This window comes from Coenobita brevimanus, chromosome 56 (assembly GCF_032717465.1).
Source record: "Coenobita brevimanus isolate Jiangsu-jjx chromosome 56, ASM3271746v2, whole genome shotgun sequence".
Lineage (NCBI taxonomy): Eukaryota > Metazoa > Arthropoda > Malacostraca > Decapoda > Coenobitidae > Coenobita > Coenobita brevimanus.
Genome location: NC_137009.1, coordinates 8,709,963 through 8,737,943, shown reverse-complemented (window position 1 = coordinate 8,737,943; position 27,981 = coordinate 8,709,963). Strand labels below are relative to the sequence as shown.

The window sequence follows — 27,981 nt, the reverse complement described above, 5'->3', positions numbered from 1 at the left end:
ATGGTAGAAGAAAAGACCTAGTTACTTATGAAAGACTTCAAAGTAAAAATTGGCAAATCAAGGAATGAAGAAGCATGGATGGGAAAATTTGGAGTGCAAAAAAGGAATGGCGGGGATGAAATGGTGGCAAATTTTGCTAAAATGTATAACACGAGAATAATGAACACATTCTTTCACAAAAGAACAGGGAGAAAATGTCTGCAGAAGTCAAAACAGAGAACGAAGGATGAAACGAACTTCATCATAAAAGATAAGAATAACATGAACATACAGTAAATGTGACAGCTATCAGCAAAGGAAATAGAGGAAGTGATAAGAAAATGGTCAGTTCCATAGACAGATTCAGTATAAAAAGTGAAAGAAAGAAACTTATTAAAAATAAATTAACATGTATCGTCCAATTAAAGTAAGTAAAAAGAAAACAGCCTTTCAGTTAGAAATAACAAACAGATTTCATGCTCTAAATTAAGATGCTTGTGACATTTATGAGGTGAATGACCGCCTAACAAAAGCGTTTCGAGAATCAGAGGAAGTAGTAGGGAAAGCTAATATAAGCAAAGCCAACATGTATTATAAAAATAATCCTCGAGCTTGTCACGAATTGGCGCGAGCTTGTTTATAAGTTCGTGACATTTTTGTTTCAGTGTGAAAACCGCGAATTCTAGTGGAATTCTCACTGAGTGTCACTCAGTCCAACTGTCCTAGTGTTCACTCGACTGGGACGGTTTTCAGAACATTTTTCACTGTTTCGTAAGTGATCATCCTTGCGCGTGACATAAGCTTCTTCGCTAAGTGATGTATTGTGGGCATGTATCAGTCACTTTCTTTCTATTGACAGTTGAACCAAGCACGGCCATCCCTCGCCCAGTTTCATAATTCGAAGTCAGTCAAGATTGGATCGTTGTGAGAGCAGGTTCGTGTGCCCGGAGCGCGCTGCCGTGCGAGTTCCTGAAATCTCCACCTAACGGTGAATCGGCGAAGAGGATTTACCGTAGTGCAGCGTCCGTCCTACGTACCGACGCCCGGTCATTCTGTTTAGCCCCCTCCACTGACCAGTATTTCCTTTCGTTTTTCCTAGGTTTAAGTTTAGCTTTTGAGTGAACGAGTGGGTGCATTCTCCTTGTTATTTTGAATTCATTTTGAGACATGTAACGTAAATTTATTTCATTGTAATTAATAAATTTTACAGTTCTTTTCCTTTGAGCTTAATGTATAGCTAAACTCGTGTTTTATTTCTCCACATTAAGCTTATCCTAGCTGCCGCTCCTAGTTTGCATAAACGCTTTGCATTATTCATAACTGGTACTTAGGCCACTCCTTTTGTATTAAGCTTAAATCCGTTGTGCCAACCAGGAGTTAATGCACTGGGAAGAACCTGTTTATCATTATTAGCATTAGTTACTGATTGTTGAAGCTTAAGCGAGATTCCTTGGCTTCAGACACATCTGGTGTAGGTGGCCCAAGCTCCACGAGTGCTCTCCCTGCACATGTTCTGGCCCCACACATCAAGCTTCCTTCATACAAGGAAGGTGAGTGAACTGAGCCATTCATAGCTCGTTTCGAAGACATGGCTCAGCTGTACCAGCTGGATGAGGCAGCTACGCGGCTCCAGTTTCTTACCTTGTTTGAGGGCCCTGCCCTCGATATTCTTCACAGAATTCGTGGAGACAATCTCACGTATGAGATGATGAAGGCCGCACTCGTCAAAGTGTACGGTTTCACAGTTGACGACGCCAAGAGCCAGTTTATGAGAGCGCATTTACAAGAGAAAGAGACTGCCGTTCAGTTTCTTGACCGGCTTACTGCTTACTTAAATGAGTGGATGGAGAAAGATGAAACTCCTTCCACACATGAGGGGATAATCAACTTTTTGCTGCGCACGCAGCTAGAAAAGTCGTGGCCTACTGAACTTAGGGCTCAGCTTAAAATCTGCCAGGTAAGGGATGCCAGCCAAATGGTGAACAAGGCTGATGCGTTCTTCACTGCGTACGGGTATGAATCTCATAAGCAGCATACCTGGAACAGGAAAGCTGACAAATCTGGGAAACCGTCTCAGACTGAACCCCAGCAACAAGGCTGTTCCCAGAATAATGGCCAAGATCCAAACAAACCACAGAAGAAGGACCAGGGGCAAAACACTCAGAAACCTGAGTGGAAGCTTTACAACAAATACCCTAACCAGCAGCAGTATCAGCCACGCAATCAAAGGTCTAGACTGTCCTTTTCAGCACCAGCCCCTCAGAGGCAGGAGGCGAATATAGCCTTCATTCCTCAGCAGCAGCACGGTGGTGTCGTCCCTAGCAGTACGGGTACTTCCCCACAGTTCTCTAGTCCCCCAGCAACAGTGAATTCTCTGTCACAGGAGGTCAACGCTCCATCTCCCCACACAGTGAGTACGACCCCTCAGGGCACCATGTTTGCCTCATCATTTATTCAGCAGCCTCATCAGTGGCTGGCTGCTTCCTCCACAGGCCCTCCCGCAGGTAACAGTGCCTTCCTTGTTCAGCCAGGGTTTGTGGGAGGCATTCCTGTGAAGGTCCTGAGAGACAATGGTTCCTCAGGTTGCTCTGTCAGGCAGAGTCTAGTTTGGCCTGAGGAATATACAGGTCGACAGATCCAAGCTAACCTTATTGATGGATCAGTGAGATTGTTCCCTGAGGCACATATCCAGGTGGCATCTCCATTTTACATTGGTACAACAGTCGCAGTTGTCATGCCAGAACCTTTGATTGATCTTATCATAGGCAACATAAGTGGTGCCAAGTATAGTTGCACCGAAGATGATGCTACGCAGACTTTGGCTGCAGAAACGCGAGCCATGGCTGAGGCTCCAAACTGTGTCACCCCAGTGACCATTGCATCGCTGCAAGATCTGATGTGTAGCCAAGCTGTTGTCCAAGAACAACATTCTGACCCAACACTTGCTGCCGTGCAGAAGAAACAAAAGGGTAGAGTGATAAAGTATTCACGGGGAGGTCAAGCCAAGTTCCTTTGTAAACAAAGACGACTCTGCCATGAGTCACGAACACCCCAGAGCAAGGTTCGACTGCAGTTTGTTGTTCCTGCTAAGTATCGCCTAGCAGTGTTAGAATGGGGTCATTGTTCAGCCTCAGGAGGTCACATGAGCAAAAGCAAAACCCAGGGCCGTATCCGTGCTGACTTTTTCTGGCCAGGGATGGGACGAGAAATAAATAGCTTTGTGCGTTCCTGCAATGTGTGTTCATGTACCACTAATCAGGGACATGTCCTTCCTGTATCATGTGAATCCACACCCATAATCTCTGAAGCAGTTGAGAGACAGGGCAGTGGTAATGTAGGTGCAGACATATATATATATATATATATATATATATATATATATATATATATATATTATGCGAGGAAGAAGGAACCAAAGGCCATGAGCCCGCAATAACAGCTCCCTCCAAGAGAAAAACAAAATACAATAGAGAGCCAAATTCAAGATCCCATCATTTCGAGATGCTTGGACACACTGTGTTTGAGAGACTGGAGATCATAGGCAGCAGGAAATACAGACAGAGGGAGACAGTTCCAGAGTTGACCTGTTTCATAAATGAAGGACTGGGAGTAACGGTTAACTCTTGCATTAGAGAGTTGGACAGAAAAGGGATGAGAGTTTGCTGCTAGATGGCTGCCACGCGCCCGTCGTAGAGGTGGAGGAATGCATGCAGAAAGTTCAGAGGAGCAGTGACCATTAAAGTAGCGATAGAAAAGAGATAAAGATGCAACAGTGCAGTGAAGAGACAGAGGTTGAAGGGAGTCAGTAAGAGGAGGAGAGTTAATGAGACGAAAAGCCTTCGACTCCACCCTATTGAGAAGAGCTGTATATGAGGAGCCTCCCCACACATGAGAGTTGTACTCCACACAGGGGCGGATAAAACCCCCTGTATAGAGTCAACAATTTTGCAGGAGTAAAGAAAGAATGGAGTCGGGTTAGCACACCTAATCTCTTGGAAGCAGATTTTACAAGAGATGTAATATTATCTTTCCAAGATAAGTCCTGAGTGAATGAAATGCGAAGCATGTTCAAGGATGATGCAGGATTAAGCTGAATATTATTAAACATTAGTGGGTATACCTGTGGAAGATTTTCTCGGGTTGATAGATGTAAGAACTGAGTCTTAGATGCATTAAAAACAACTATATTATTTTTACCCCAGTCAGAGATACGAGCCAAGTCAGACATTAGGTGTGAAATACCCTCATCCCTTGTTTGTTGAAGTAACTGCTGAGCTGAGCGTTGTGGGAACCGAATGGAAAGGTGAAGGGTGGAGTCATCAGCTGATGAGTGGACAGGGTTAGATGTACAGCTTAGAAGGTCATTGATGAATAAAAGGAAGAGAGTTGGTAATAGGACAGAGCACTGAGGAACACCTCTGTTGATAGATCTAGGAGAAGAACGATGGCCGTCTACAACAGCGGCTATAGAATGACCAGAAAGGAAGCTAGCGATGAAGGCGCAGATAGAAGAATAGAAACCGTAAGAGGGCAGTTTGGAAATTAAAGATTTATGCCAGACTCGATCGAAATCCTTAAGAGATGTCAAGTGCAATGGCAAAGCTTTCGCCAAAGTGCCGAAAGGAGGATGACCAGGAGTCTGAAAGGTAGGTGAGAAGATCGCCAGTGGAGCGTCCCTTACGGAACCCGTACTGACGATCGGAAAGAAGGTTGTGATAGGAAAGATGCCTTAAAAATTTTCTATTGAGAATTGACTCAAAAACTTTTGAAATACAGGACGTTAAAGCAATTGGACGATAGTTGGAGGGTTGGGAGTGGTCACCCTTCTTTGGGACTGGCTGAATGAGAGCAAAATCCAGCAAGAAGGAATGGTACAAGTTGACAGACAAAGGCGGAAGAGTTTGCCTAGGCAGGGTGTAAGCACAGAAGCACAGTTCTTGAGAAGAACAGGAGGGACTCCATCAGGCCCATATGCCTTGTTAGTACTGAGGCCAGTGATGGCAGAAAATACATCAGCTGAAGAAATTTTAATGTCAGCCATGAGGAAGTCAGAAGGGGGAAGTATTGGAGGAACAGCACCAGAATCGTCTAAGGTGGAATTGGAGGAGAAAGTCTGTGCAAAGAGATCTGCTTTATCAGTAGAAGAAATAGCTACAGAACCATCAGAGTAGAAAAGTGGAGGGAAGGATGATGAGGTAAAGTTGTTATACAGGTTTTTGGCAAGGTGCCAGAAGGAGCGGGAAGAATTCGAGTTGGAGAGTTGGGAGCACTTAGTACGGATGAAATTATTTTTAGCAGAGCAAAGAACAGACTTAGCACGATTCCAGCCAGAAATGCAAAGATGATGTGATTCAGGGGTGGGTTGGCTCCGGTACCTTTTGTAGGCCCTCTCCTTGCTGCAGACAGCATTAGAACAAGTGTGATTAAACCAAGGCTTTCTTGTGTTAGACAAAGGATACGAGAAAGGAATGTATGCCTCCATGCCTGAGAGAATAACCTCCGTAATGAGCAAGGCACACTCAGATGGCTTCCGGCCATGGAAGCAATAATCATTCCAGGGAAAATCAAAGAAGTTCTGCCTGAGGGCCTCCCAATCCGCAGCTCCAAAATGCCACAGACGATGTTTCCCTGTAGGGTCCACAGGCCATACCGACGTGAAAGGACAGGTTAAGGTGATAAGGTTGTGATCAAAGGAGCCCAACGGAGAAAAAACATTAACAGTGTAAGCAGAAGGATTAGTTGTAAGGAAGAGGTCAAATATGTTGGAGCTCTCTCCAAGGCGGTCTGGGATAAGGGTAGAGTTGCTATACAAGCTGCTCTAGGTCAATAAGGATAGAAAAAATGTAGGCTTGTTCACAAGGTGGATCAGTGAAAGGAGAGGAGAGCCAAAGGTGGTGGTGAACATTGAAATCTCCTAAAATGGAGATTTCAGAGAAAGGAGAACTGGATAGAATGTGTTCCATCATAGAAGTAAGATGGTCGAAGATTTTTTGATAGTCAGTAGAATTAGGGGATAAGTAAACAGCACAGATATATTTAGTCAGAGAATGACAGGAAAACCGAAGCCAGAGTGTAGAGAATTCAGAAGAATCGAGCTCAGGAACACGAGAGCAAAATAAGTCGTTGCATTTATATATATATATATATATATATATATATATATATATATATATATACGGTATATATATATATATATATATATATATATATGCAACAGCCATCTTTGGCTTTGAAATGAGTACAGAGAAACTAGGAGGATACAGAAAAGGGTTTGCTGTCAGTTGCCTCAGACAGCTAAGTCTCATTTAGAAAGAGAAGGTGAGGTTTAGAGGAAGAGAGGTGGTGCTCAACAGAGCGAAAGTTAGAGAAAAGGCTGCGAATGTTGCAGAAATGAAGAAGAAGTGAGTCAGACAGTGGTTCCTGACAGCTCAAGTCGTCACCGGGAAAGCGGCAGAAGGTGGGGGCATTTATGTCCCCCCCCCTCTGGGGACTCCGAGGCTGAGTCTTGAGACACCATTATTTTTTTGAATTTTGGAAAAGGAAGTGTAGTGTGTACTGTGCATGTAGTCTGGTGTTGATAGTTAGAGAAAATTGTATTGGAGAGCATGCTGGCCTACTCTTTGTGTAAATGAGACACTGAAAAAGTTCAGCAAAGGGGGGTGGTCAAGAACTAGTACTGAGGGCTGATGAAACGGGAGCTCCAGCACTCCCTGAAATCAGCTTTCCATCCACCTCGGGAGTACTGCCCTGCTCGACTGATGCTACAGTGTATATATATATATATATATATACGTATATACATATCATCATCATCAGCAGCCATTGAGGTCCACTACAGGACCGGCCTATCCCTACAGAAGCAGGGACGATACAAGCCAATGTATCTCTACCCAGTGGCTTAGGCTGTCTGGTAGAGACTGTATGTAGGGTGAGAAGTGTTTGTAAGTGTAATTGTAGTGTTGTAGTGGCTTTGGATGTGTGTGTAGTCTGTGAACCAAGTGTAATTGGCCCGCCTTAAGCCGATTGGGTGCAAGCATACTAGTATGCAACACTGGTTCAACCACAGCACCCCTCATGTCCGCCAAAGTAGCAAGTGGCTCGGTGAACGATTCCCAAAGTTTTTACATCTCTGGCGGGAGGCGAACCCTCGTCCACCAGCGTGCGAAACGCACACTCTACCACTGTACCACAGAGGCTCCATATATATATATATATATATATATATATATATATATATATATATATACACACACACATATATATATATATATATATATATATATATATATATATATATATATATATATATATATATATATATATATTTTGTTACGGAACAGAGAAAACTGTCCCGCAAAGTTCCAGGTTCAAAACAAAATAGTTAGGTAAAATTACAAGTTAAAGTTTAATGCTCAAAGTAACAACAAAACATTCAGGACTCATAAGGATAATGTAATGGCAAAAAACAGGTTAAATATATGGTTAACTGCAATAGCCTCTATTAACACGAAATTAGCAAGAGTAAATTTATCTAAGTCAGCCCTGATAAAATGAGAATACCAGATAATACTCAGTGAATGCAAGATATATTATTATAGATACAAAATATTATTAAAAATGACTGACATAAAAACACATGAATCACAAAAAACCTCACTAGGCCCACGAATTAACACCTTATGCCATACAGTACAAGGAAAAAATGTAATAACACTTATACTCAAATTACACAGCTGCTAGATGGCTGGAGACTTCCTGAGCACTCACAATAATAACTGTACAAGGGAGGACAGAGATGTGAACAAAATGAGGAGTAGATCTAAGTGGCAATTAATGCAGAGACTGAGCTCATTATATAGGGGCTGGCAGAGCTTGATACAACTTGTAAGAAGGACGCGCAAATGAAGCCAGAGGGGACAAAGAGTTGACACTCCTGCTCTGAACAACAGAAAGAACGACTTACTCTACTATAAGGGAGGAGGGGGGGAGTGAGGTAGAACACGCTCGTGATCAAACATGCAGCATACTGTACGTTAGAATTACACAAAGGATGATGAAATCATAGGCTATGTAACACCTTCCCACAAAGAAAAAGAAATTTACAAAGGAAATTTCTCATTACTCTAAAACAATCTGTCTAAAGTCTAGATAAGCAATCTGCAATAACATTTTCTTTCCCCTTGACATGTTGTATGTCCAATGAATACTCCTGAAGAAGTAGACTCCATCTTGTCAATCTCTGGTTTTTATCTTTAAACTTACTAAGGAATTTCAGTGGGTTATGATCGGTATAAATGACTATGGGGTCAAAACCAGAACACAAATAGAATGAAAAATGCTGTAAACCCAAAATCAAGGCCAAAAGCTCTTTCTCAATAGTTCAGTAGTTCTTTTGAGGTGGAGTGAACTTCTTACTGTAATAAGATACAGGGTGTTCAATACCCTGATCATCCTCTTGCAGCAAAACAGCCCCAGCTCCTGTATCACTTGCATCAACAGCCATCTTAAAAGGCTTAGCAAAATTTGGAGTAGCGAGCACTGGCTGACTTAATAGGATAGCTTTAAGTTTGCTGAAAAAGGATTCACAGTTATCGGTCCAGACAAATTTAACTCCCTTTTTCAGTAGGTCTGTAAGTGGTGATACAAGAATTGAAAAGTTAAGAACAAATCTCCTGTAATAACCTACCATTCCCAAAAATCTTTGTAGCTCTTTCCTACTTTTAGGTCTGGGAAGATCACTTATAACCTGAACCTTAGCTCCTGGTGGTGCAACATGTACATCACCAACTACGTACCCAAGGTACTGAACTTTAGCTTGACCAAACTCACAATTTGATAAATTAGCTACAAGATTAGGCTGAACCAAATGCTCAAGAAATTTACTGACATGGCATAGGTGACCTTTCCAGTTGTCACTGAAGATTAATACATCATCAATATAAACAACACACCCTGCCAAACCCTCTGTTACAACATTCATAAGCTTCTGAAATGTGGCTGGTGCATTCTTCATACCATATGGCATTACAGAACATGCAAAAGTCTTTCCTAGTGTTACAAAACATGAGATCTCCCTAGCACGTTCAGTCATAGGTACTTGCCAGTATCCCTTTAACAAATCAAACTTACTTATGTACCTAGCCTTTCCGATCTTGTCTATGCAATCTTCCACACGAGGGAGAGGGTAAATGTCTGTTTTGGTTATCTGATTAACACGTCTGTAGTCAATGCAAAGCCGCTGTGACCCACCTGGCTTAGGGACTAGAGTGACAGGAGAACTCCACTCGCTCTGACAGGGCTCAATCATCTTGTGGTCCAACAGGTAGCCAAGCTCCTTCTCGATGAGAGGAACTTTCACTGGGTTCACACGGTAAGGAGGCAATTTAATTGGCTTTGCGTCTCCAACATCGACATCATGTATCAACACAGTGGTTCTTCCTGGAGTGGCACGGAACACTTGCGGGTACTCCTGCAGTAATGCCGAAAACTCCTGCCTTTCCTCGGGAGGTAGATGAGGAAGCTTAGTCTGGAGATCATTCATGATATCAGGATTCTTCCCCAAACTATCACTCAGGCTCACTCTGCATGGGAGAACTTCACTTGCGGACTCGGGTGGAACAGCTACAGTGCAGACTGGGTTATTTTCGTCCCGCCTGTGATATAACTTTAGCATGTTGATGTGACAAAGTTGCTTGTTCTTTCTACGATTTGGTGTGGCGATGACAAAGCTGACATCACTGAGTTTCTTCTCCACGAAATAAGGACCACTAAACTTGGCTTGAAGAGGTTGCCCATGCACTGGTAGCAGAATCAAAACCTGATCTGGATGAAAGTGGCGTAACCTGGACTTCTTATCATACCAAGTCTTCAACTTCTCCTGAGCAGCTCCTAAATTCTCTCTCGCCAGCTGTAAAGCAGTGGACAGCCGTTCTTTGAACTTCATCACATACTCCAGCAGGTTGACGTCATCTTCCTCCGACAGCCAGCATTCCTTGAGTAACTTAAGGGGTCCTCTTACTTCATGGCCAAACAGTAGTTCAAAAGGTGAGAAGCCCAGTGATTCATTTGGAGATTCTCTTGCGGCAAATACAACGAATGGAAGACCTTTGTCCCAGTCTTTCTGATGTTCCAAACAGTATTTCTTGAGCATCGATTTGAGTGTTTGATGATATCTCTCCACCGCTCTTTGGGTCTGGGGATGGTAAACTGAAGACGTGATCTGGGTGATGCCCAACTCTTTCAGAGACTGCTTGAAAACATTTGACATGAAATTACTTCCCCGGTCTGACTGTACCTCCTTGGGCAGACCAAACTTTGTGAAGAACCCTAGCATTTCCTTAACCAAGTTCTTTGCTGAGATATTTCTAAGTGGAATGGCTTCAGGATAACGAGTAGCCATATCAATCAGGGTCAACACATAAGAAAATCCTGAAGAAGTCTTAGGAAGAGGGCCCACAATATCCACCAACACACGGGTGAATGGCACCTCAAAAGGAGGAATGGGAACTAGAGGTGCAACCTTTTCGGTCTGATTACACTTCCCCACAACTTGACAGGTGTGACAAGACTTACAATACCAAGAAAACATCCCTGAAGATACCTGGCCAGTAGAAGTGTTTCAAAATGCGTGCCACAGTCTTCCTCACTCCAAGGTGTCCTGCCAAACTGGAATCATGAGCCACTCTAATGATATCCTGCCTACAAACACGAGGGATGACAACTTGATGTTCAACCTCCCATTCACAGTCGGATGATGCTGTTGGGGGTCTCCACTTCCTCATAAGTACTCCTGACTTTTTATAATAACAAGTAGAAGCACCAGCTGACTCTACCTCACTGCAAGCAGAGTTAGCTAGACCTTTCAACTCAGGGTCAGCAACCTGCAACTCAACCAACTCTTGACGAGACAAATTATCAACACTACGTGGTACTGCCTCATCTGGTGAGTGGTCCAAATTAGCAAGAAAAGTGTCAGCTAGGATAACATCATCATCATCATTATCCTCTAAGTCACCAGTAACTTTAGATTTAGCCCTAGTGACAGCACATGCAGGGAACACATCAGGGACATCACAATCCTGGGTCGCAGCCACTGGCTCATTAGACAACTGAGGAGCTGGACACGCTTGACTTCCACCAATATCATTTCCAAGTAAGAAAGTTACACGTGACATTGGGAGTGTCTCAACCAACCCAACCATAACGGAACCATTAACAAAACCAGACTCTAAATTCACTCTGCACAGAGGGACAGAGAAGTAATTATTCCCTACACCTTGTAAGATTACAGTTTCATCAGAGGAATTAACATTAGAGCCTAGAACACTGGTCAGCATAAGGGATTGGCAAGCACCTGTATCACGATATATTTTAACTGATTTCCTGTTATTACTGTCCAGAGGACTGACAAAACCATCAGACAGGAAATTAGCACATGGACTCTTGAGAGTGTCACCCACGTTAGTGCTCAAAAGAGGAGCTCCATCATGAGAATTTAATTTACCCCTCAAAGCAGGTTCAGTTAACTCAGTTAAAGAATTCTGGGAACTCTCAAGGGTGGACACTAGACCAATTGACTGAATATTTAGACTCCTTTTTGTTCACATCACGCTGTCTCCTGAAACATTTCTCCGTAGTATGACCAAGCTTACTACAATAAGTACATTTAATTTTCTGAAATCTAGAGGTGAAGCTGGCATTTACTTCCTGAGAAACATCATCTTTATTCTCTTTCCTGTTACCTTTACTCTGAGTAGAGGCAACGTACTTACTCTCAGCTTTCCTTTTTTCTCTATAATATCTCTTGTGAGTGAGAACATATTCATCAGCTAAAACTGCAGCATCAGACAAATTATCTATTCTTCTCTCATCAAGATATAGGCTTACATCATTATTAATACACCTTTTGAAGTCCTCCAGCAAAATCATCTGCTTAACCCGCCCAGTCCCGGCCACTTTTTGACCACTGGTACCCCCCAATCCCGGGCAATTTTTGACCTTTTTTTTTTTTTGCTAAAACTTTCGCTTTTGGTGAGAAACATCGAAAATTCATAGAGAAATCGCTCACCTGAGGTTTAAAATACTCATTACAGGTAGGAGAGCCTCCTTACTTTACTGGGTTTTCTATCAGGCTGGCGCCAAAGAAAACGAGTTCTATGGGAGGATAACTATTTCACACCACTCATAAACGGTATTTATTTATTTACTGTTACGAATTTATATGTAGTACAAAAGTATATTGGTTTTCAAGCAGTAATATAGGCATTATAAGCATTGTTTCACTCGCTAATACCTGACCTTTCTTTGCCACATTACCTGATCATCATTTCTAACTGTTTCTTCCTCTAATGCTATGTAAAGTTTGTCCTCCACATTGTCATTGATTGGGGAATCACTCTGGCCCTGAATTTCGTACCGTGGCATGACATGGCTATACTGCCCAGGTCACTGATAACAGGTGAATTGCTGAGAAAAGGGCATGCAGGGGGGGGGAGGAGGTCATGCTGGGTAAGGCATTGTCTCTGCCTGGCATCTTGTTGAGGCAGGTGTCCCGTGTATACGTACCAAAAATGACTCACGAAAATTGAAAATTGTGGAAATTATGAACCTTGCAATTGCAGGACGTTGAAGTACATCCTCGGGATTAGCTGTGACAAAACGTGAGGACGTGGAAGTACGTCCTCGGGACGGCACGGGTTAAATTTGTCAAAATCAGAATCCACATTCTTAGAATTTAACCACTGCTCTAACAGATCTTCTTTGATTTTTGCATACTCAACATGGGATTGCTTATCTTGCTTATAAGTTGTCCTAAATTTTACTCTATAGGCTTCAGGAACAAGCTCATAGGCCTTAAGAATCAAGCTCTTAACTACATCATAATTATCAGATTGATCCTGAGGCAAAGATGCATAAGTTACTTGAGCTTTACCGGTGAGAACAGTTTGAAGGAGTACTGGCCAATACTTTTTGGGCCAATTAAAACCTGTAGCTACCCTCTCAAACAACTGAAAATACTTTGTTAAATCAGATTCATTAAAAGGAGGGACAAGTTCAACATTTTTAGCCACATCAAAATCTTCAGAGCTAGATGATCCAGTTCCACCTTGTTTCATGCGATGCTCATGGTTTGCCTGAATCCTAGCAAGTTCAATTTGTGCCTGAGCCTGTACCTGTGCCTCCTGAATACGAGCATTTGCCTGAAATTCAGCCTCCTGAATACGGGCCTGAGACTCCGCCTCCTTAGCATTTGCCTGAAATTCAGCCTCCTTAGCACGAGCCTCCTGCAGAGCTAGCTGTAACTTAGCTATTTCAATCTGCGTTTGCTCATTGGGAGGAGTTACATTAAACAAGCTTTTATTAATCATGCCAACAATTTGATCTTTAGAATGATGAGAGCGAACAGCAATTCCCAATTGTTGAGCAACAAGCTTAACTTCATTCTCTGTTCTGTTTTCTACATCACACACTGTTTGCACATTTGACAAAAAATCTTTGGCTTCATCAAGTGTAGTAATAGTAGACATCATGAATAAATGACAGTCACAAAATATCAAGCAATATCCTTATGATAATATCCTGAATATCCTGATAAGAGGTCGCCAAATTTATGTTACGGAACAGAGAAAACTGTCCCGCAAAGTTCGAGGTTCAAAACAAAAGAGTTAGGTAAAATTACAAGTTAAAGTTTAATGCTCAAACTAACAACAAAACATTCAGGACTCATAAGGATAATGTAATGGCAAAAAACAGGTTAAATATATGGTTAACTGCAATAGCCTCTATTAACACGAAATTAGCAAGAGTAAAATTATCTAAGTCAGCCCTGATAAAATGAGAATACCAGATAATACTCAGTGAATGCAAGATATATTATTACAGATACAAAATACTATCAAAAATGACTGACATAAAAACACATGAATCACAAAAAAACTCACCAGGCCCACGAATTAACACTTTATGCTATACATTACAAGGAAAAAATGTAATAACACTTATACTCAAATTACACAGCTGCTAGATGGCTGGAGACTTCCTGAGCACTCACAATAATAACAACTGTACAGGGGAGGACAGAGATGTGAACAAAATGAGGAGTAGATCTAAGTGGCAATTAATGCAGAGACTGAGCTCATTATATAGGGGCTGGCAGAGCTTGATACAACTTGTAAGAAGGACGCACAATTGAAGCCAGAGGGGACAAAGAGTTGACACTCCTGCTCTGAACAACAGAAAGAACGACTTACTCTACTATAAGGGAGGAGGGGGGGAGTGAGGTAGAACACGCTCGTGATCAAACATGCAGCATACTGTACGTTAGAATTACACAAAGGATGATGAAATCATAGTCTATGTAACAATATATATATATATATATATATATATATATATATATATATATATAGCCCGTCACCCTAATCCCGCAAATGGTGGCCAGAGACAAAACGCCTCCAAGTCCCTCTGTCATCCACCATTTGACTACACTCCCCCCAACTCACCCCCCCTTCCCTCATATACCTCTCAACTCCATCCCTCCACCTCATCCTCGGTCTACCTCTCCCTCTCCCTCCCTCCACCTCACCTACATACACCCTCTTAGTCAGTCTTTCATTCTCCATTCTCTTCACATGTCCAAACCACCTCAGTGTATTTCTCCTAATCTTCTCAACCACATCCACATCCTCCCCACAGCGTTCCTTCACTTCTTCATTCGTCAACCTGTCCCTCCACGTCACTCCACATGTTCCTCTCAAGTAACTCATTTCCACTGCTCTCACTCTTGACTTGTTCCCCTCTTGCAAGGTCCATGCCTCGCTTCCATACGTCAGGGTAGAAATCACAATACTATCATGCAGTGACTTCTTAACTTCCATACTCACCTCCCTATTTCTCATCACTGCTTTCAGTGTACCAACAACCTTCCTTCCCTGCTGTACCCTTTCACGCACTTTATCCCTCAAAGTTCCATCCTTACTCATCACACTACCCAAGTACTTGAATGCACTCACATTCTCCATATCCTCACCATCCAACCTCACTGCACACTCTGTGACTTCATTCCTCTCAAACACCATAACTTTACTTTTGTTTACATTAACTTTCAGATTCCTCCTCCTACACACTGTCCCAAATTCATTCACCAAACCTTGCAACTCCCATTCATCTTCACTCAACAGTACTGTATCATCAGCAAACAGCAACACCGGAAGCTTCCAAATCTCACCCTCATTCATTAGAGCCACCCCCACATCCACTGCCCTACTCAGCACCTCCTTTACAACCCCATCCATGTATATATTAAACAGCCATGGAGACATCACACAACCCTGTTTCAGTCCCACATTGAGATCGAGGAACTCACTCAGCTCAACATCCACTCGCACCGTAGCCCTACCTCCCTCGTACATACTCTTCACAGCACTCAATAATTTCCCTTACACTCCATATATTCTTAATACCTTCCACATACCTTGCCTATCTATTCTGTCATAAGCTTTCTCCAAGTCCATGAAGGCAGCATACACTTTCCTTCCCTTTTCTAGATACTTCTCCACTAAACATCTTAGAACAAATATCTGATTTACACACTCTTTTCCCTTCCTAAATCCCCCTTGTTCTTCTCCAACTAGCTCCTCTGTCATTTGCCTAACCCTATCAGTGAGTATTCTATCATATATTTTACCAGTCACATTAAGAAGGCAAATACCCATATATATATATATATATATATATATATATATATATATATATATATATATATATATCGTCTGCGTCAAAATGACACGTATCGAATTATGACTACTTCCTGCTTATTTTATTTAGCTCAAAGGGTTATGGAACTTTTGACAATTTATACTAATTAACCAGTCACATTACTACGTGGTGTTTTTCATCTTTGAATGTCAGTGATGAATATAAACTCCAGAGTTACTCACGGAAACGAATACTTTGAGGACAAGTATACTTTCAGCCTTTTTTCCCACCTCTTAGTGTTATAATATACAATACTAAACATTCACCATGTACTAACAATGAAGAAACGGCTACTTACTCATTTCACTTGCAGAGTAAACTAACACCTCGATCAGAACACAACATATATAGTACCGGATTGGGTGGAATTACATTCCCCTGCTTATAAAACAAGCCCACATAGTATAACGCACATAAACGAGCACTACAGTAAACATGCCACACCAAGATGCAGGCACAATATCAGCTGTGTAAGGAACCTATAGGACGACACCACAGGAGGTATTGCTTTTGTTTTTGACACAGAAAATAAGGAACTAAAGGCTAGAAGTCCCCCCTGCCCCCTAAAAAAAAAAAAAAAAAAAAAAAAGAGAGAGAGCCGATTTCAAGATCCCTTCATTTCGAGATGCCATGACACATTGCGTTTAAAAGACCGGTTATAGGCAAAGGGAAATACTGGCAGTAGAAGGTAGTTGCATACTTAGCCTGCACATACAGGGAAAGACTGTGTGAATAGGTTAATTCTTACATTTAAGAGTTGAGCAAAAATGGGATGAGCATTTGATGCTAAACAGGTACCATGCACCCACTGTAATGGAGAAGGGATGCAGGCAGAAATTTCAGAAGAGCAGTAGCCATTGAAATGGCGATAGTGAAGAGATAAGATGCAACAGTGTGGCGAAGGGATGAGGCATAAGAGAATCAGAAAGAGGAGAAGAGTTAATGAGACAAATATCCTTTGAATCCACCATGTTGAGAAGAGCTGCATGTGGGGAGACAACATGCACATGATATTTGTATTACATACTGGGGCGAATAAAAAACCCAGACAGAATCAACAGCTGTGTTGGGGAAAGAACGCACAGAGTCGGTTTAGTACACGTGAACTTTTGTATCCAGATATTGCAAGTGAGTTAGAATGATCTTTCAACGATAATTCCCAAAAGAATGAAACACCAAGTATGTTAATCCTCCTCAGGTAACCCTAAAACTTTATCCTTCCTCAGGTAACCTGAGGTCTGTCAGACCTCATTCTTTAGAAAATCACCAAAAATACTTACAACAGCTTTATTGAAACTATCATTTGTACACATTTTCTGTAGTCGTTTTCCTTCAGTTTGGTGCAAAATGTATGAAATTATAAGTGACGAACTACTCTAAGGAAAATAATAATGAAAACCACTGATAAATTTTATACTAGCTGAAATTAGTGGCTGCCATACCAAAACTGTTATATTCCACCAGTTATCTATCAACGCCTGCTGTAGACCAATGGCCAATGTATCTTTAAGAGGAAAGAGAAGCACATGTCATAATAAAAAAATTTTGGTATGGAAGATATATATGGGAAAAAAATCACAAGTTAGATAACCTGGGGTCCACTGGACCCCAAAGGCCCTTTAGTGCAAAAATAGAGCCAGATCCCGAATTGACCCCATCACCTCCCAGAACTAGTCTACTAGTCAGCAAGGTAGAGGGAAAACCAGATGCCAAGACCTTATAGTAATACATGGAAAACACCACGATAAACAGCGTGGGGTCCAGTAGACCCCAGGTTATCTGAGGAGGGTTAAGGTATGTAGGAAGATTGAGTTGGATATTGTCAAATATTAAATGATATTCCTGTTGAAGATTTTGCTGGGTCGAAAGATGTAGGAACTGGGTTTTGGATGTATTAAAAACAAGACTACTTTTACCCTCATCAGAGATATGAACCAGGTTAGAAATTAGGAGTGCTGTAGCCTCATTCCGTGTTTTCTGAAGTAACTGCGGTGATGGACGATGTGGAAAGCAAGGAATGGTGAAGGATGGAGTCATCAGCATATGCATGGACAGGGTAATATGTACAACTCAGAATGTCGTTGATGAATAGAAGAAAGGACGATGGTGGCAGGACAGAACCCTGAGAAACACTGCCACTGAAAGCTCTAGGTGAAGATTATTGGTCATCTCCAGGAGCTGCAACAGAATAACAAGAAAGGATGCTAGATATGAAGGCACAGATAGAAGAATGGAAACCAAAAGATAGCAGTTTGGAATTTTAAGATTTATGCCATAAGATGGCATACTTATGCCAGGCTCGATCGAAAGGCATAGAGATGCCTTGCGCAATGGCAAAACGTTCGCTAAAGTCCCAAAAGGATGATAAGGAATCTGAAAGGAACGTGAAAAGATCACCAGTGGAGCATTCTAGGTTTACCTGAGGTGCACCGGGTAGGCAGACCGGGGTAAAGCAACTACAGATTGCAAATATCTATCAGCGTTTTAAAATGTCTTGTGCACTGAAACACAAGCATAATGGGAGGTTCTTTGAGTGGATATAAAGTACTTTAATGCATAAAACAGAAAACGCATAAAGCTAAAGGAAGACAGGAAGTTGAATTAAAGGAGAAACACTGACGCATGAACATCTGTCCAGATAAGTTCGTGGGCAAATTGTTAATTATTGTACAAGTAAGGAATAAGCTTGCAACATGGGCATGTTATCTAGATTGCTTTTGACAAAGTCCTCGGTACCCGTTGCCTTCTTAATAATTTTTACTACAGTACCTAAACCACACACACACACACACACACACACACACACACACATTAAAGATCCATTGTTACCTGTATAACAAATCTGCCAGCTACTTCCACCTCACAGGGCCAATGGGCAATTACACATCTTTAGATAGTGCTGGAGATGAAATATCTGAAGTGTTTTAAAATTATCTGTGTTACAGGCACCATAAAAGTCTATTTTTGCCATAATACAACATATTACTTATGCCCTGTGGGTAATTATCTCACTACTTAGCTAGCAGTGTTGTCAATTTTTAGTTACTGTTCTGGAATTCCCTGTACTCAGATGGAAATAGGCTTGCGTTTGCATTTCATATTTTATGTGTAGGGGTCGATGTCTGTTAAACTTCCATGTAGCCTACTGTATACTAACATCTGAACATTTTAGAACATCCATGACATATAATGAGGACTGCCTGTACAATGCAGCATGAAAATAACACCTCTAATCAAGTTTTCGTTTGGCTCCTAATGAAAAGAGGCATCTGAAGAGAGCTCGCAGAAGGCGGTAGAGAAGCCAGAAGAGCAGCAGCATCACGCCTGCCACGCTGGCCCACACATCAACATTGTACAACTTGTACCTGGGACAGGAATGCATACCATAAGATTATAGTGTCCATGATAAAGCCTACAGATAATAAGAGTAATATATAAAAACATGTATTATTGTATGAAAATTTTAGTGGTGCACAGTTTAAACAAAACCAGCAAGTTAAACGACTGAAATCCTATTACTGTATTTGTTGGTTGATAATGGTAAAATTATTTATGTTCAATACATAAAGTTGTAGTTATACTCGCACATGAGGTTTGATAAAAAAGAAATTATGTGACCATATACTGTTTCTCACAAACCAGCAAAAGCAAGGGGATATGACTCAGTGAAGTGTGACCTTGATTCATTGTGCGAATACTCAAATAGGTTGCACTGCTGCCCATCCCAGTTGGTGTTGACGAACAGTGTGTGTTTGAGGGCATATTCTTCATACCCGATGTATTTTCTCCATGCTGCAATGACTAAGCTAATTGAGCAATATCATTTCATAAAATTTTGCCAAAAACATGGAGATACGCAATCCAAAACCATTAGGAAGATACTGCAGACATCTGACGATGAATCCATTGGTGTTATGCATGGCGGGTTCAGAGGAAGATGAACCTCATACTGAGTTTTATTTTCTATTTTTTAATACAAGGGTGTTGTTCATGATGATTAAGCAGCTGAAGACCAAACAATCAATAAAGAGTACTAGCTGGTAGCTCTTCATTACCTACGGGATGCACTGCGTCGCATGACACGAGAGTTGTGGGATTTGGAGGAGTGGCAGCTCCACCACAAATATGTTGTAGCCCACTCATTCCATCTCATCTAGGAAATTTTAGCCAAACACAGGATCATATAAGCCCAGCAGGCTCTTTGACCCTAAGTTACCTTGATGATACATATCACTCAGACGTTTTTACACGCACAGGTACACTTGCATCGGTTGTAGAACAGGCTATTATTCATAAAAAAGCACTTGCAACGGTTGTGTTGACAATACTTCAAGCAGTTGCACATGATAATCCTTGCCCATGCCCCATGGAATCCGCAACTGCAGTATCACGAAGGTTTATCTCCTATTTCTGAGGTATATCCTCAACGCTTTGGTTCTTCTGTGCAAAAATTGTGAACTGGTTTCTACTTGCGAGAAAAGAACCACTACTAACTATATATAACACATTGTGCTATATAAAAGCATAACACAGTCAAGAAAGTTTCCATAGAATGTTTCGTACCTTAGCTAGAAGGAAGCAGTCTTTGACACATTGTGATACAATTCATGATAATGAGAGCTCGGGGATATATGACTCATGGTAACCTCACCACATCACTGAAGCATGATACGGATATAATATTTTGCAGTTCTGTTGCCTTTATATAGGAGCAAGTTTTCCTCTCAATTATTAAAAGAAAACTGGACTTTAATTTTTTTTGGATTATATGACCCGGTCTAATATACGTGTATATATATATATATATATATATATATATATATATATATATATATATATATATATATATATATATATATATATATATATATATATATAAAACCCATTGGAGCCCAGTGTCCCGAGTATTGGACAGAACTGGGATTTTTCAAGTCTTTATAAAGTAGGGAACCCCCAGGTAGGGACCTATGAGCTTCACGACTATGAGCCGATAGGCGGAGGGCGGTACGCTTAGTACCCTCCCAGTGCCATGTCTCGCCCAGCACCCCTGGGATCCAATGGGATATATATATATATATATATATATATATATATATATATATATATATATATATATATATATATATATATATATATATATATATATACTCAATTCGAGATGCCCCAACAGATTAAGCTTAAAAGAATGGGAGTCATAGGCAACTAGAAATACAGGCACAAAAGACAGTTTCAGAGTTGATCTGTTGCATTTGTAAAGGCCTGGGAGTGACAGTTAACTCTTACGTTGGAGAGTTGGACAGAAACGGGTGCTACGTGCCCACAGTGGTGCTGGAGGGATGCAAGCAGAGATTTCAGAAGAGCCTTACCTCTGAGGTAGCAACAGAAAAGAGATAAAGATGCTACAGTGCAACGAAGAGACAGAGGTTGAAACGAAAAACCTTTGATTCCACCTTGTTGAGAAGAGCTGTTTGTGGGGAGCCTCCACACACATGAGGTTTATACTCCACAAAGGGATGAATGAAAAGTCTGAAAAAAGGCAAAAACTGTGCAGGAGTAAAAAAAGGGCACCGAGATGGCTTGGCACACTTTATCTCTTGGAAGAAGATTTCATGAGACAGGTAATATAATCTTCCCAAGATGAATACCGAAACAATGAAGCTCCCAGTATGTTCATAGATGATTAAGGATTGAGTTGGATATTGCTCATAATTAGACGATGCTCCTTCATAGGATTCTGAGGGGTTGAAAGTTGCAAGAGCTGATGTTTTTGATGCATTAAAAACAGGATTATTTTTACCCCAACCAGATATATGAAACAAGTCAGACATTAGGTGTGTCATAGCCTCATCCCTTCTTTGTTGAAGTAACTGCTGAGGTGGATACTGCTAGAAGCGAATGGAAAAGTGAAGGGTGCAGCTTAGAAGGTCAATGATAAAAGAATGAAGAGAGGTGGTGATAGGGCAAAGCCCTGTGAAACACCACTACTGATAGCTATACAAGAAAAATAGTGGCCATCTACAACAGGACCTATAGAACTACGAGAAAAGAAGCTAGAGCCAGTGGAACACTCTCGGTGGAACCCATACTGGAGTTCGGAAAGAATGTTCTAAGATTAATGGTGATTTATTTATTTATTTATTTATTGTTAAGAAAAAATTCAAAAACTTCAGCAGTTGGGCGATAGTTAGAAAAATGAGAATGGTGACCATACTTTGAAACTGGCTAAATGAAAGCAAACTACCAGCAAGAAGAAAAAGTATTAGTAGACAGACAAAGGCAAAAGAGTTTACCTAGGCAGGGTGTAAACACAGAAGCAAGGTTCTCAAGTACACCAGAAGGAACCCCATCAGGCACATATGCGTTGTTAGTATTGAGGCTCGTGAGGGCAGAAAGTACATAAATTTAAGATATTATAATGCCATTCACAAGAAACTCAGAGATAGAAAGTGGTGAAGAAACAGCACCGGAATTGTCCAAGAAAGAACAGAAGGAGAAAGTCTGAGGAAGGAATAATTCTGCTTTTTCAGTAGAAGAAACGGCTACGAAGGCCATCAAAGAAGGAAGGTGGAGGGAAACTTGAAGTTAAGAGTTAGAGAGGTTTTAGGCCAGATGCCAGATACCAGAAGGAGCGGGAAGAATGTGAGTTGCAAAGTTCAGCGCATTTAGAAGGAGTTAAATTTTTCTTAGTGGGGTGGAGAACATACTAAACACAGCTGTTGAAAAAGACTTAAAAGTGATGATATTCAGCAGTGGGAGGAATCTGGTACTTCTTTTAGACCTTCTCCTTGTGGACAGCAGAAGAACAGCACCATTAAACCAAAGTTTTTGTCTGCATTAATCACAGGATAAGAGAAAGGAAATTATGCTTCCATTCCTGAGAGAACAACCTCAGTAATGCCCGACGCACACTCAGAAGGCACTCCGCCACGGAAGCAGTGATCATTCCAGGGAAAATCAAAGAAGTAGTGCCTAAGGGCCGCCCAATCAGCGGCTCCAAAGTGCCACAGCTGCCGATTCTGGGTTAGGTCGCAAGCCTTGGTGGAGCGATAGGACAGGTTAAGGTGATAAAATTGTGATAGGAGGAGCCAACCGGAGAGAAAAGAGCTCCATCAAGGTCACAGGCCTTGGTGGAGGAATAGAACACGTTAAGGTGATAAGATTGTGATCGGAGGAGTCAAACGGAGAGAAAAGATCAACAGAGGAAGCTGAATGATTAGCTGAAAGGAAATGGTCAAGTACGTTGGAACTCTCTCCATGGCAATCAAGGATATGAGTAGGTTGCTGTACAAGCTGCGCTAGGTCGTTAAGGATGGAACAAATGTAACGTTTTTCACCAGCTGGATCAATGGATGTAGAGAAGATCAAAGGTGATGGTGAACATTCAAATCACCCAGTATGTAGATTTCACAGAAAAGTGAAAAATAATAGGATGTGATTCATCTCAGAAGTAAAATAATCAAAGAATTTTTGATAGCCAGCAGAATTCTGGGATAAGTAGACAACATGGATATATATAGTGTGAGATTGAAGGGATCGATGAGACCAGAGAAAAGAGAATCCAGAAGATTTAAATTCAGGAATGCGACGGCAAGATGTGTACATACACACAACCGCCATCTTTGGCTATGAAGTGAGTATAAACAAAGTAGGAGGATAGAGATAGGTTTGCTAGCAGTCGCCTCAGAAAACTGAATCAGTGAGGAAAGAAAGGTGGGGAAGAGAGGATGTTTTCACTAGAAAGAAAATGAGAGGAAAGGTCACGAATGATGTAGAAATCACAAAAGATTGAATCAGACAGTGGTCCCATGCATCTCACTTGGCCGACACTGTGAGAAGGGCAGATGGTGGGGGGTTTTATGTCACCTCCCTGCTGGTCATTCCTAGGCTGGGTGTTGAAAAGCCATAATTAAAATTTTGAACTGGAAGTGTGGTGTGTAATGTGCATGTAGCTTAGTGCTGACAGTTAGAGAAAATTGTATAGGAGAGTATGCTGGTCTAATCTCAGTCTTAATGACACTACTAGTACACTACTGCTGCTACTACTACTTCTACTCACCAAAATTACTCACACAAGATTTTCAGAATTATTCTAACACATGAAATAATAAATGCCTTTATGATTACAGTGGGTATTAAAATGTATAACGTCCGAAATCCTTTGAAATTAAAAAAAAAAAAATATATGCAGGTACTGTGAAACAGAGATTTGCAACAGATAATCTGTAAGGCGTATTCATTTAACACATGCTGTATGTGTAGCTCACTCAGCGCGATCATTATGTAACATGTATTAGATGTCTGTGTTACATATACTCATAGAGGCTATTAACTTACACAAATTCGTCATAGTCAGCACTGAACAGAGAAGCTTTTGCAGTAAAATGTAAATGATATAACAAACCAGTCTACGTCATAATAAAAAGAAAAAATGTTATTAACCTCTCCTGTGTGTTTCAGAATGGCTTAATTTTTTTTTTTTTTTTTCGCCGAAGAGGGTTACGTTTTTCCCCGCGTTGTTTGTTTGTCTGTCTGTTAGCAACTTTACTCAAACAGTTACGACCGGACTTTGATGAAAATTTGTGGAAGGGTGGGCCGTGGGCCAAGGAAGAAAGGATTAAATATGGGGGGCGGTTCCAGATCCGGAAGCGGAGTATCCCCCTAAATTCAGAATGAACTTCACTGAAATTTTGTGGAAAGCTGGGCCATGGACTAAAAAACAATTGATTGAATTTTGGGATGGATCCGGATCCGGACCCTAACTCCACGGATCCAGATCCTAAATCCACGGATCCGGATCCTATTTAATGGTAATTGCATTAGCGAAGGTATGCTCTTTCTGAAAACTTTCTAGTTTATTACTGTAATGGGCCGAAAACTCCTATATAAACTCATCCATGTTCCTATTTTGGGTTCTTGGTCGTTCAGTTCCACGTATAACTGTCAGCACAAATCCGCTGCAAGTCTGCTCGTGTGATGTGGGTCGTTTTGTCTGGCAACAGTGTATGGGAACTAGTTGCCACATAGGCTTTTGTTCGCTTTAAAGACGTGTTTGTACGAATTAGTACTGTAAATCCCTTAGAATGCAATATTCATTACAAATGATTAGCATAAAAATGTGCAAAAGACGACAGAAGAATGTTGTGGATTGATGAAACTTCCGCTCTCACCCTCGCACCCCTTCCGATGTCTCTCTCCAACCTCTCCCTCTCCCCCCCCCCACTGCTTTCCTTCATCTCCACTCCGCTCTCTTTGCACCAGTGTACCTATATTATCCACGGCGCTAATCTACGTAATGAACCGCACTCTTCTCCATTTCTTGTCTATTCCTGTAACCATTTTGCTCCTCAATATTCGAGAATTTCTTGCCATGCCACAGTCTTTTTCTCCAATTCTCTATCCCAAACATGATGTAGCAATTTAAAACATTATGATTCTGATACTGTTTCATGAATCAGTGAACAGTAGGAGGAGAATGGTAACATTCTGCTAGCGAAGAGAGAGGGCAAGAAGTAGGGGGAACGGGCACAAACGGTAGAAAGGTGACCTGCAGTCCTACCGGACCCAGGTTCAAATCCCCGCTGGGGCAGGGAACAGTTTAAGGATCTGAATTTCATAAAAGCAGACTTTACCGATCTACCAGAAGACCCGCCATGTAAAAATACCCCCGTTAATACCAATACATCAGTCCTATATGAGACAGCCCTAGCATGTATTCAGTATGGACGGTGGGTGTTAACGCCGAAGTGGTGAATGTAGAGGACCATGGTATGTAGGAGGACTACTGGGCCTTGAGTGCAGGCTGTGAAACCTATGTCCAGAGTCGGTCACATAAAAAAAAAAAAAAATGTTTAATTTCGCCTACTGAAATAATAGGCACCGACTGCCACTCTCACTCAAACAAACACCATTAAGGAATACATCACAAGAATGAGACCTCAATGTTCCTATATCTCCCGGCTGTTGGTAGTGACAAAGGGTGGGGAAAAGAAAGACAACTGGAATAAAAGGAGCGGGAAGGAGATGAGGAGAGTGAGAATGGGACTCGAACAGGAAGCAATATTAATAAACCTTGTACTGTATATAGTTGGCAGTACTGCCAACAACTGGGAATAGGGCAGACTGGGTTTAGCAAAGAGTCGAGAGAGAATTGCGATGAGCCAATCGAGTTAATGTCTTGGATAAATGAATGAAGGTGGAGAGAGGAGACAGTGGAGAAGCATGAAAGTGACTGGGGGGTAGGAGGGAGAGGTAGGAGTGGGAGAGACATCAGGAGGAGTAAGGGGGAGAGGGGGGGAAAGGGAACTTAGACACGGTTATGATGAGGAATACCAGAGTATTACGCTCATACGACATTCCATAACATTCTTCTGTCAGCTCTTGCACTTTTCTTACTAATCAAATACGGTATACAGAATATTGTACTCTAGGCAGTCTCTAGTATCACTTCTTAAAAATACGTCTTTAAAGTGTACAAAAGTCTATGTGGCAACTAGTCCCCTACATTGTTGCCAGACAAAAGGACTCACATCACACGAGTAGACTTGCAGCGAATTTATGTTGACGACTGTACATCGATATCACTAAGTCGTGAGGGGGGTGGGGGGCCGTCAGGGATTTCTGGGGAAGCGAAAGCATCCCAAGCAACCCCTTCCCCCTGTCTTCAGGAGAGGTGAGTTACTGTGCTTAGGAGTCGGATCTAACCATCCTCCTTCGCTTAACTTTTCTATTGTTTCGGTAACATAGGGATGAGGCCAGCATACAAGTACTTTCATGTTCATTTTCCTATACGCGTACTTTCATTAACATTTTCCTCTGTCTTCATCAAACTCTAAGCGCATTTCACATGATGCTTCCTGTTTCAAACTTTGCAATGATAATGTCTCAACATGCAGCCTCGAAATCCCCAAGAGAAGGGGGGGGGGAGCAGTAAGCGATTTTCAGCACGGCTTTGCGCTCAAGCAGGACAATATTTCATCATTATATGTAGGAATTCATGCCTGTACTGTCTCACCGTATTCATTTGGAATCGTCTTTATACTATATCACGAATGCTTTCTTAAGCTCCTCTTACCAAAGGCTGTAGTTTCAATAAAATACCCTAGTTTTACCGGTGGCAACATATAATACAGTATTGTTTCCAGGACCAGCTATTAATCATAAAACCAACTGCATCAGTGATAGGTAGTAAACCGTCATAAAGCGGCTACATTACTAGCATCATAGGGTATAATAACTATTGTATTACCATTAGGATTCATACCATGGCATATCTAAAGCAGGGCAGCGGAGGTGTGTAGCTCCCTTATGCCTCATGACATATTCCACCCAGTACACAGCCACCTCACTGGGATGCTGAGGTTGGTCCTTCATCACTGCAGATTGGTGTGCTACCCGTGTTCTGAACCTGAAGGTAAAGTAAATATCAAAAACTATAGACTTGCGCTTCACGAAAGTACTTAATGATTTTTACTAAGGCTATCACAAAACAATTTTACTCAGGAACAGAAAACTTCCATCAGATATAGTATTAATGGAAGTGGAGCTTTGTACAGTCACTCATAAAAGAAATGGTACCTCGCTTGCCAACCCCTCCGTGTTTCATGTGGTAACACTGTAACCTCGACAACTTCAAGTGATTCGAGTTGGGCTTTGAGATACTATACCTGAGTGAACCCTGATTCGAATTTAGTTTCACTTCCTGATGTACTAATGTAGCTATGCTGTTTGCGAAAATGCTCTTCATTATGTTGTTTTGTATATTAAATAATCGCTTCATAGCGCAAGCGACAAATCCTTTGGCCTCAGTGGATGATCTAATGTTGAACACTCATAATGTAGCATTTATCATTCACATTAAAACATAAGTGGATGCACAAAAACAAATATGATGTATCTGCCATTGATTTCCAACTATTCCCCAAACAGTTCAAAGCATTCCGTTGAATTGATCGTTATAACTTTCACCCAGTAGCGTAACCTGTGACGTTACGTATAAAAATTTAATGTCATATTCCCGACTGGGAGATGCTATGTCGGCACACGTCCATGAAAGACCAATAATTAATCTTGTACTGACCCACAAATTATAAACGTCTTCAGGCTGAAAAAAAAAAAAAAAAGTTGTCATTTACATGAGGCTGTTGAATTTTAAAGGTGGCATGTCATCATGACGTGCAGTTTCGAGGTAGGTTACAACACTATGGTCAAATAGGGACACCTTTTTTACATTATTATGGTTTCATCTTT

At 41.4% G+C, this 27,981-nt stretch overlaps 1 protein-coding gene across 1 annotated transcript in view; it reads right to left on the bottom strand.

Moving 5' to 3' along the window:
- Positions 1-18,964: 18,964 nt before the first annotated feature.
- The window catches only part of LOC145401633 (UDP-glycosyltransferase UGT5-like), a 60,932-nt gene continuing 51,915 nt past the window's right edge, over positions 18,965-27,981 (bottom strand). Inside the window, exons 9-10 of the mRNA XM_080273826.1 lie at positions 26,996-27,139; positions 18,965-19,100 (exon numbers count right to left, since the gene is read on the bottom strand). Of these exons, the coding sequence (XP_080129952.1) occupies positions 18,965-19,100; positions 26,996-27,139 (280 nt within the window). The remainder of the gene's footprint in view (positions 19,101-26,995; positions 27,140-27,981) is intronic.